The sequence below is a fragment of the Triticum urartu genome, chromosome 5A (assembly GCF_056163025.1).
Source record: "Triticum urartu cultivar PI428250 chromosome 5A, HENAU_Tu73, whole genome shotgun sequence".
NCBI lineage: Eukaryota > Viridiplantae > Streptophyta > Magnoliopsida > Poales > Poaceae > Triticum > Triticum urartu.
The window spans coordinates 635497073-635508555 of NC_141877.1; the positions used below are offsets into that span (position 1 = coordinate 635497073).

At 50.1% G+C, this 11483-nt stretch overlaps 1 protein-coding gene across 1 annotated transcript; it reads right to left on the reverse strand.

The window, feature by feature from the left end:
* Positions 1–584: 584 nt before the first annotated feature.
* Positions 585–2207, reverse strand: LOC147973604 (endoglucanase 21-like). The gene is made up of 2 exons (XM_087525049.1): positions 2023–2207; positions 585–1811 (listed from the first exon to the last, which is right to left on the reverse strand). Exons 1-2 carry the CDS (start codon positions 2179–2181, stop codon positions 1590–1592), a joined length of 381 nt encoding a protein of 126 aa, XP_087381175.1. The 5' UTR covers positions 2182–2207; the 3' UTR covers positions 585–1589.
* Positions 2208–11483: the final 9276 nt, after the last annotated feature.

An 11483-nucleotide genomic window follows, 5' to 3' on the forward strand; every position in this document is an offset into this window, starting at 1 on the left:
TAGAAATTCTTGAATGAGCTTAAAATTCATTACATTTTCTCGAATTAACCATTTTTACATCCATGAACATTTTTCTATTTTCATGAGCATTTTTCAAATTTCTGGAAATTTTTAAATTTTCATATACAATTTTTATATTTCATGGACATTGTTAAAATTGGGGCTTTTTGTAAATTCACAAACAATGTATAAGGTCATATGCATTTTTTAAATGTGCAAATATTATTTAAATCAGAAATAATTTCCTACCCATGGTGGTAGCTATGCACGGCCCCAACTTTTACCTCTAATTATTTTGGTAAATTATTTTAGACTATGAAAAATAACTCTATAACAAAAATATCGTGACTTTGGACCTGCCACGCAAGCAAACATGCAATTAACCAAATGAAAATATCATGATTTTTTTAAATCATGAAGATTTTTATAATTTATGAGTTATTCTTAATCAGGCACATTTTTATGTTCATGTTAATAATAAAACAACATAATATATTTTTATTAACCAAATGGTAAAAACTAAAGGAAAAACAAACACAATGAAAAAGAGAAAATACAAAAAGGAAGAAAGAAAAGAAAATAATATCAATAATAAAGTAAATAAATGAGAAAAACAGAAAAGGGGAATTGAATGGAAAAAGTGGAGCAAGAAGGGTTGGCAACACACAAAATACAAAGGAAAAGCCTTGAAATTGGCCGACCGGCTCAATTTTACATCGCTCAATCGTGTGAGCGGTCGCTTTCCACGTGGTCCCATGCGTAGTCGCGGCATCCGCAAAAATCCGTATCTCACTACCTAGCCTTATCTTCTCGAGACCAGACCAAAGCCATCCGCAAAAATCCCCATCGCCTCGCCTTGCTCTCTCCTTGGCTCATGATGGCAAAGTCAAGGGGAAATGCGTGATTGGGGTAGGCAGTGTCAAACATGTCCATCAGGAGTCTATACCGCATGTAAGAGAAGTAGAGACCTCCGGACCCGGGTACTGCAAAGCTCAACGTTGATGGGCGTATATGGTGAAGAATGGTTCTGCGAGCGCGGTATGATCCTTTGAGACCACTCAGGGGTTGTCATCTTTGCTACAATCCGGTCCGGGCGCTGCCCTCCTGCATTGGAGCCATCGAAGCCGAGCCTGCCGCAATCCAAGAGGGGATTCGTCTCGCTCTGAGTTGAACGGAGCTAGACTATGTTGTTGAGTCTGACTGCGCTGAGCCATCACAATGTTATCGTCACCAGAAAATGATTGATCTTGCTAGTGAATGAGATTAGAACTCTTATGTCTGAAGGAAGGAGGATAGAACTTGGTAAGCTTAGGTGGGATGTTAATCTTGCTAGTTATAGCATCGATTGCATGTGACAATCGCACCAACAAACTGCTTGTTGGTTGCGTAGTACACCTGAGGAAATTACTAGTGTTCTAAATGAGCAGTTTTAACATGCTCCCTCTTACCCCCTCTTTTTACATTGGAGGTAAGAGTATATAATAAATCTGAGCCGTTAATCTTATCAATTAGTGGTCTGATTAACTCTTACCTTCTTACCTCGTATGAAAAAAGAAGGGGTAAGAGGGAGCATGTTAAAATTTGCCGTTCTAAATACCTTGTAACCTTATTCCTTGGTGAGGAGGAAGGTGGCCTTGGTCACGTACTGCATGTTGTTCCACTGCTTGGACGAAGAGCATTCCGCCGGCCGTGCGGTTGACGTTGCTGGCGTCGCCGTTCTTGTTGAGGCAGGCGCAGAGGGAGTGCTCCGCCTTGGCCTTGTACTTCTCCAGCGTCGCCTTGTGCTCCGGCTGCTTCCCTTCCAGCAGCACCTAAAATGACACGACACGGCTAAAAACACATTTTATCCTGAGTGATATTCGATGTACATCTATGCAGTTTAATTTTCTGAAGAAATATATGTGAAGAAAACATTTTCGATCGTGCATGCCATACCACCCAAAGAAACAATCGTGCAATATAAAAATTAATTAGAGAATAGGTAGTTAATTTGTTGAGCAGTCATGTACAGCTGATGCTCACCTTGGTGGCGAGGATCTGGAGGCCGGCGTAATTGACGTCCCAGCTGAACTCTGTGATGGCCCAGGTGGTGCCGCCGAACTCGTCGGCCATGTCGACGGCGTAGTCCAGGTAGCTCGCCTTCCCCATCGCCCGGTGCAGCCACAGCGCCGCCCAAAGCATCTCGTCGCCGTACCCGCTCACCGACACTACCGGACTCGCGGGCTATGCCTACGGCCCAGGGCCGTCGGTATAGGTCCTTTGCCGTCGGCACAGATCTATGCCTACGGCTGCCGTCGGCATAGCCCCGTCGGCGTAGATCACGTCAGCATAGATGTGTCAGACCGTCGGCATAGTATAGCCGTCGGCGTAGGTGCATATGCTGACGGCCGTGGGATAGCCGTCGGCATAGTTTAGCCATCGGCGTTGTTTTCCGTCTGACGGCAACGGACGGCGCCGTCAACAGCGCTGGCGATTCAGGGGACGACACGTGGCGCAGGTATGCCGACGGCTTGGCCGTCGGCATAGATGGAAATCTATGCCGACGACCTAGCCGTCGGCATACCTGCGCCACGTGTCGTCCCCCGGCTTCTCCTGGCGGCAGGTCTATGCCTACGGCTAAACTATGCCGACGGCTTTGCCGTAGGCATATGTCTGCCACGTGGCAGCTCCTGGTTTCTCCTGGCAGCAGGGCTATGCCTACGGCAAAGCCGTCGGCATAGTTTGCCACGTGGCAAGCCCTGGTAACTCCTGGGCGTATATATGCCGACGGCTTTGCCGTAGGCATAGTTTTTTTTTTATTTTCCCTGTTTTCTCTTTTCCAATTCATTTGACAGCATTTCAAAACAGAACAATATGAAATTATGCAGAAATATGACAATTCATCATGTGAACATACTCAAGTTCATCTAAACATACTCAAGTTCACCATCATCATCTAAACATACTCAAGTTCATCACATCATCTAAAGATCATCACCGATGGAAGTTCATGAACATAAAAGTAGTGCAAGACATGAAACATGATAAAAGTAGGAATATGAAAGGCATGGCACGATGGCCACATGCACGGAATCATCAAGCAAGAGCACCCCCGCCAAAACCACCACCTCCGCCATAACCACCACTACCTCCGCCAAAAGCACCACCTCCGCCAAAACCACCACCACCACCTCCGCCAAAACCGTCATCGCGACCACCACCACTCTGCCAGATCGGAGTGACTGGGGTCGATGGAGCAGGAGTCGAGCCACCGGTCCCCTACATGTTTCAGAAAAGATTCTAACGGTAAATATGATATGATAGTGTTTCATGAACGAGAACTAGTTTGCTAGTAGTTAGGCAAATGTACTAACCGAACCATCACTGCCTAGTGCCACCCATTCATCGAACGTGGGCACTTGTGGGGGTTCTCCCGCGGGTGGTGGTGGGGGTCCCATTTGTGGTGGATCCGTGCGGTTAGTCCAAGACGCCAACATAGTCTGAATGTTAGTTAAACAAGCAAACTAGAAGATCAGAAGGAATGAAAGTGCAAAAATTTAGGTTGGTTTTAAGAGGGCAAAACTAACCGTCATCATCTGACGGTTGTAATCATCGTTTGCCTTCACTCGTTTCAAGTACTCCCGCACCTCGAGATTCCTATGCTCGACAAACTCCTTATATGCCTACATAATTTAGGTTGTTTCTAAGTGAGCAATGCTGAAAATAAACTGAGAATGCAAGATAGAAAAAGATAAAGAGGAAGTACTTACAGCATGCTGGCGGGCTAAGGGAGTCTGTGAACGCCCCGTACTCTCTAACTGGCTCGGGTTGCTAGCCCGAAGCCGTGTGTACGAGATCGAAGTAGTGATCAAGCCATCGAAACACGGATACCGGCCATTCTTCTTCCCCTGGATGGCCACCACCGCCGTGTCGTCGATCTGAGACTGGGCGACCTCAGCAACAGGAACATCCGGATGCAACTCCTGATAGTGATGAGTGTAAGACCCCAGGTGCTCCTCGGTCTTGCCGTAGTACTGGCTCTCGCCCTCCTTGCGATGACTCCGCTCGCGGGCCAGCTTCCACGACTCCATGTCTAAGAGCGGCCTCTTCAACTTGTCCTCCTACAACGTCAAATAGAAGTCAGCCATACATAAGAACATGACGTAAAGAAGAACAAAAATGCATCATGCACATAGATATGATGGGGAACGTAGTAATTTCAAAATTTTCCTACGCACATGCAAGATCATGGTGATGCATAGCAACGAGGGGAGAGTATGATCTACGTACCCTTGTAGATCGCAACGGAAGCGTTGACACAACGTAGAGGAAGTAGTCGTACGTCTTCTTCCCGATCCGACCGATCCAAGCACCGTTACTCCGGCACCTCCGAGTTCTTAGCACACGTATAGCTCGATGACGATCCCCGGGCTCCGATCCAGCAAAGCTTCGGGGAGGAGTTCCGTCAGCACGACGGCGTGATGACGATCTTGATGTATTACCGACGCAGGGCTTCGCCTAAGCACTACAACGATATGATCGAGGTGGAATATGGTGGCAGGGGGCACCGCACACGGCTAAGGAACGATCTCAAGGATCAACTTATGTGTCTAGAGGTGCCCCCTGCCTCCGTATATAAAGGAGCCAAGGGGGAGGGGTGCGGCCAGCCCTATGGAGGCGCAGGAGGAGTCCTACTCCTACCGGGAGTAGGACTCCCCCCCCCAATCTATTCCAACTAGGATTCCCAAGGGGGAAAGAGGGAGAGGGGTGGCCGGCCACCTCTCCTAGTCCTAATAGGACTAGGGGAGGGGGGAGGCGCGCAGCCCTTATGGGCAGCCCTTTCACCTTTCCACTAAGGCCCAATAAGGCCCATATGACTCCCGGGGGGTTCCGGTAACCTCCCGGTAATCCGGTAAAATCCTGATTTCACCCGGAACACTTCCGATGTCCAAACATAGGCTTCCAATATATCAATCTTTATGTCTCGACCATTTCGAGACTCCTCGTCATGTCCGTGATCACATCCGGGACTCCGAACAACCTTCAATACATCAAAATGCATAAACTCATAATAAATGTCATCGTAACGTTAAGCGTGCGGACCCTACGGTTCGAGAACAATGTAGACATGACCGAGACACGTCTCCGGTCAATAACCAATAGCGGGACCTGGATGCCCATATTGGCTCCTACATATTCTACGAAGATCTTTATCGGTCAGACCGCATAACAACATACGTTGTTCCCTTTGTCATCGGTATGTTACTTGCCCGAGATTCGATCATCGGTATCCAATACCTAGTTCAATCTCGTTACCGGCAAGTCTCTTTACTCGTTCCGTAATACATCATCTCACAACTACCATATTAGTTGTAATGCTTGCAAGGCTTATGTGATGTGCATTACCGAGAGGGCCCAGAGATACCTCTCCGACAATCGGAGTGACAAAACCTAATCTCGAAATACGCCAACCCAACATGTACCATTGGAGACACCTGTAGTACTCCTTTATAATCACCCAGTTACGTTGTGACGTTTGGTAGTACCCAAAGTGTTCCTCCAGTAAACGGGAGTTGCATAATCTCATAGTTATAGGAACATGTATAAGTCATGAAGAAAGCAATAGCAACATACTAAACGATCGGGTGCTAAGCTAATGGAATGGGTCATGTCAATCAGATCATTCAACTAATGATGTGACCTCGTTAATCAAATAACAACTCTTTGTCTATGGTTAGGAAACATAACCATCTTCGATTAACGAGCTAATCAAGTAGAGGCATACTAGTGACACTTTGTTTGTCTATGTATTCACACATGTATTATGTTTCCGGTTAATACAATTCTAGCATGAATAATAAACATTTATCATGATTATAAGGAAATAAATAATAACTTTATTATTGCCTCTAGGGCATATTTCCTTCAAGATATACCTTCATGGCCTTGAAGCCCCAGTGGTTCCTGTTTCCTTGGCCGTGTGTCCCGTCGTCTCCACAGTTAGCCCGGGCCTTGATGCTCTTGGCAGCAAACTCTGCATCGGCGCCGAGCCACCTATCCACCAAACTCGCCCATCCGTCATGCCTTCCATAGCACCAACGAGGAACAACCTATGCAAATTTTGGAAGCATGACATGTGAGCACGAAACATATAGTTGACTGCTTGAAACAATGAAAAGTTAGTAATAGTTACCATCATGAACTGCTCCTTGCTCAAGGTAAGTCGTAGCTTCTGCGCTTGAGTTTTGGGCATCTTTTGGTGCAGGTAGTAGTGGTAGTACTGCGAGACGGCAACCCAGCGCACCTCGTACTGCAACTGACGAGCTTTCTTCTTCGCAGCCGCAAGCAAGACCACGTCGGCTCTGGCCTTGTGCTCGTCAAGAACTCTATAGAGTTGCTGCAATCATGCAAAAACCAGAAGCAAACAAGGCATGAGTTGAGTGATTCAATGATAAACTATGAACGAAACTGAAGACAAGTGATTTAGAAGAGAACTTACCCAAAATTTGGTGATCACGGCCTTAGCGGTCGTCCCGTACTCCGCGTTGCTGCAAGCCTCGTAGTGGGCCCAGCTCGTGGCCAAAACCCGCTGCTGCGGGTCCCTGTCTGGCCGCGGGCAGAATAGGCCAGGCCAAAACTCCTTCAACAGGACAGTGATAAGGCCGTTCGGTTTACGGCCCTTTCTGTGAAGGATCCAGTTTCTGCAAAAGAATCAAATGATTGCCATGTGTACAATAAGAAAATGTTGTCATGTGTTGAAAATATGATTGAGAGGCACTTACTCTGTCCCCACAGGTTCAATGAGCCACTTGTGCTCCTCGATAGAAGGTGGTGTAGGTAGTCCGGCATTACCACGCAGCCACCCCTGCGAAGAACCCGGTGGCAAGTCACCCCACAACGCGGGATCAACCTCCCCTCCACCCTCCTCAGCCTCCTCCTCACCCTCCTCCTCGGCCTCCTCCTCCTCACCCTCCTCCTCGGCTCCTCCTCCTCGCCATCAGGAACATACTCCTCCTCCTCAGACTTAGAAGGTGCCTCTGTATAGGAGGGCATCGAAGAAGACCCTCCTATTTCAGACACGGCTCGGAGTTTTTTGCCCCGGTTGCCTCTCCCCCCACCTCCTCCTCCTCTAGGGGCTCTCCCCCCACCGCCTCCTCCTCTAGGGTCTCCTCCCCCGACCCCTCCACCTCCCTGTGAGGTGTCATCCTCGCGTAGTCGGGAGGGAACCTTGTGGGCTCGTCCACTCCGAGTAAGTCCTTTAAATTTACTGAGGAAACTAGCGCCGCTGGACTTGCCCATGATTATTAAACCTGCATTGAGAAGAGAATAAACAATTAGTAAGGATATCAATTAAACAAGCATACAGGAAAAACATTAATACCAGAAGAGCACATTAAGCATACTATTGTAATGATCATTAAAAGAACTTACATTTTCTAGAACCCATATGAATCATCACTATTGTAATCTATTTGTGGACCGGTCTCATCATCACTATCACGCATATCTTCTTCGTTGTCTGACGGAGGTGGAGGCTCTTCCTCATCGTCAGCGTCTTCATTTAACTTTTCAAGCATAATTATGTCTCTTTGATTCACAACTGCATCACCATCAATCTGTGCGTCGTCGTCGTTTGGGTCCAGGTCAACATAACCCAAGTCATCATCCTCGTTGTTTCAGACCACGTCATCATGTTCCTCTTGATAGAACACTCGCTCGTATGTCATGGGGTTTATGTTGTAGTAATCATCATCGTTCGGGTCCGGTAGCTTACCATGCGGCGACACCTTGAACACAACTTCCCAACCCTTTAGGTACTCTTTCTGGCATGGGTAAGGCAGATAATATACTTGTGTGGCCTGGGTAGCGGCGATAAAGAGATCAGCTCCGGCATAGACGGTTGATGGTTTAACTTCAACTAAACCAACAGAAGGCGTATGTCTCAGACCCTTTTTGGGGTCGAACCATCGGCATTTGAACACAGTGAGACTTAGGTGTTCGCGGCCACGTTTGAATGTAAGCTCGTATATTTTTCCTACCCTTCCGTAGTAATCTACTTCATTATCTCCTTCAGTGAAGACTCCGGTATTTATGGTTTTGGGATCAGGCCGACTGTTCTGGTGCTCCTCTGTATGGAAGCGATACCCATTCACATCATACTTTTCGCATGTCATGACGACAGGATCAAAACCCATGGAAACCCATCTCAATTCTTCATCTATTGATTCGGTCGGATCATTTCCCTACAAGTTTAATTGAAATTATAGGGTGCATGAGTTTAATTGAAATTATAGGGTGCATGAGTTTAATTGAAATTATAGGGTGCATGAGTTTAATTGAAATTATAGGGTGCATGAGTTTAATTGAAAGTGTGAAAAATTACTTTCTCGATGAACCACGCAACGAAATTTTTCCTTCCATCAGCACCCTTTCGGAGAAGAGCAAGTGCCTCCGCTTCAGAAGGAGGCAGCATTCCCGTACATTCTTCTTCAACGAATCGACTACAATAAGAAAAGCGGTATAAGAACTAGGCAAAGTGAACATAACGGATTGACTAAAAGAATGGTGCAAAGGTATTACCTCATCCACTCATCCTCAACTTCCTTGATGTTGTGCAAGATATAGAACATGACATCCTCCCACTCATCTCGTGGCATGAGATAAGATTTCGAGCATCCAGCCCTACTACCTTGCCCGATGAATAGAGGCAACTTGGGTTTATACTTGGGTTCTCTGTATTGTATCGAGACACCTTATTGTGCAACGTGGGAACATGGTCCGGATAGTAGGCTGTCCTGAGGTCTGCCACCTCCTCTAGGATAACTGCCTCAGCTATGGAAGCTTCAATCTTAGCTTTGTTTCCACATTTCTGTCTCAGATGCTTGTTCTGTCTCTCAGGGCCGTACTGCCAATGATTCTGCACAGGGCCCCCCAATAATACCTCGTTCGGGAGGTGCAAAAGGAGATGTGTCATCGGAGTAAAGAAGCCTGGCGGGAAGATCTTCTCTAGCTTGCATATCAACTCCGGCGCCTTCTTATGCATTTCTTTTATCTTCTCAGGACATACTTCTTCTAGGAGCCGCGGCCGACGGCCGGGGTCGGGAGAGGCTGGGGCGCCGGGGTCGGGGGAGGCCGGCGCAGTGGCGGGGTCGGGGGAGGCCGGTGCAGCGCGTGGTCGGGGGAGGCCGGGGCGACGGCGGGTGGAGATGGCGGCGCCGGCCGGTGTGGAGGCGGGGGCGGCGACGCGGCTGTGGAGGCGGGGAGGGGCGCGCGGGCATGGTGGAGGCGGGGAGGGCGGCGGCGGCAGGGGGAGGTGGGGGATGCGGCGGCGGCGGCAGGTCGGGGTGGGGGTGCGGCAGCGGCGCAGGTCGGGGTCGGGGGGTGCGGCGGCGGCAGCTCGGGGTGTGGGGGAGTAAGTGAGTGGATGGGGGAGAACGCGAGTGGATAAGGTCAACTATGCCGACGGCTAAGCCGTCGGCATAGCTCAGGGCGCCACGTGGCACCTATGCCGACGGCTTAGCCTTAGGCATACTTTTTTTTTCTTTTTTATTAACCACGTCACCGATCCGCGTATAAGCTTCCCTATGGCCGCAGCTATGCCGACGGCTTTGCCGTCGGCATATTTTTATTTTTACTTTTCTTATTTTGTATAAATTTTGTAATGTTTTCTTATTTTTTATAAATATTTTAATGTTTTCTTATACATATTTTTTACATGCAGAACATTATTTAAAATGTACCATACATTTTCTTTAATGATTTGAAACATTATTTTTAATGACATGATCTTTTTTTATATTGTACAACAATTTTCTAAAATATCACGTATATTTTTTTCTATGGTCTCGTGAAAGGTGATACATAGGAAAGCAACTGACTGAGGGGTACCGTTACCGAGTGCCTGATCCGGTAACTATGCGAGTGCCTGATCCGTCTACTACCGTGTCATCGCCGTCCGTGAGGGGGGCATGCCCCGGAGACACGTGCCGCCTCTTCGGACATGCCACCACACCACCCCGCATGTATGAGGGCCCGGTGCGACGCTCCGGTGGCATTGCTACCCCCCAGGGCCCCCGACCTGCCTAACCCTGTAGCGTTTGACCACGGGATCTAGCCCTTTGACTTTGCACGGACGGGATTTGACCAGTGGACCTCTCCACCCGGTTGTGTTAGGTCAGCCCATAGGAACACTTTGGAGCAACATCCGGGCCAGACCCACAGCAAGATCCCCTCCGTGTAGACCCGACGCGTCCGTTTCCCCCCTCCAGGTGCCGGCGGTGGCGCCGTCCGTGTGGGGGGCCAAACCCCGGAGACGCGTGTCGCCTCTTCGGACATGCCACCACACCACCCCGCATGTATGAGGGCCCGGTGCGATGCTCCGGTGGCATTGCTACCCCCAGGGCCCCCGTCCCGCCTAGCCCTGTAGCGTTTGACCACGGGATCTAGCCCTTTGACTTTGCACGGACGGGCTTTGACCAGCGGACCTCCCCACCCGGTTGTGTTAGGTCAGCCCATAGGAACACTTTGGAGCAACATCCGGGACAGACCCACAACAAGATCCCCTCCGTGTAGACCCGACGCGTCCGTTTCCCCCCTCCAAGTGCCGGCGGCGGCGCCGTCCGTGAGGGGGGGCACACCCCGGACACGCGTGCCCGATGCGGTAGACCCGATGCGGTAGTTTCCCCGATGCGGTAGACACGCGTGCTTGGACGGGGGCACATCTGGGCCAAACCCACAGCTAAATCCACTCCGTGTAGACCCGATGCGGTAGTTTCCCCCCTCCAGGTGCCGGCGGCGGCGCCGTCCGTGAAGGGGGCCATGCACCGGAGATGCGTGCGGCCTCTTCGGACATGCCACAACACCACCCCGCATGTATGAGGGCCCGGTACGACGCTCCGGTGGCATTGCTACCCCCCAGGGCCCCCGTCCCGCCTAACCCTGGAGCGGTTGACCACGGGATCTAGCCCTTTGACTTTGCACGGATGGGCTTTGACCAGTGGACCTCTCCACCCGGTTGTGTCGGGTCGGCCCAGAGGGACACCGGGGAGCAACATCTGGGCCAAACCCACAGCTAAATCCACTCCGTGTAGACCCGATGCGGTAGTTTCCCCCCTCCACGTGCCGGCGGCGGCGCCGTCCGTGAGGGGGGCCACGCACCGGAGACGCGTGCGGCCTCTTCGGACATGCCACAACACCACCCCACATGTATGAGGGCCCGGTACGACGCTCCGGTGGCATTGCTACCCCCAGGGCCCCCGTCCCGCCTAACCCTGGAGCGGTTGACCACGGGATCTAGCCCTTTGACTTTGCACGGATGGGCTTTGACCAGTGGATCAATCCACCCGGTTGTGTCGGATAAGCCCAGAGGGACACCAGGGAGCAACATCTGGGCCAAACCCACAGCTAAATCCACTCCGTGTAGACCCGATGCGGTTGTTTCCCCCCTCCAGGTGCCGGCGGCGGTGCCGTCCGTGAGGGGGGCCACGCACCGGAGACGCGTGCGG

What these genes read in the sequence shown, in the direction of transcription:
- LOC147973604 (XM_087525049.1), bottom strand. Translation starts at nt 2,181, where the DNA reads ATGCTTTGGGCGGCGCTGTGGCTGCACCGGGCGATGGGGAAGGCGAGC. An exon ending in TCCAGATCCTCGCCACCAAG is followed by an intron (nt 1,812 to 2,022) that starts GTGAGCATCAGC and finishes GTGTCATTTTAG; the next exon opens with GTGCTGCTGGAAGGGAAGCA.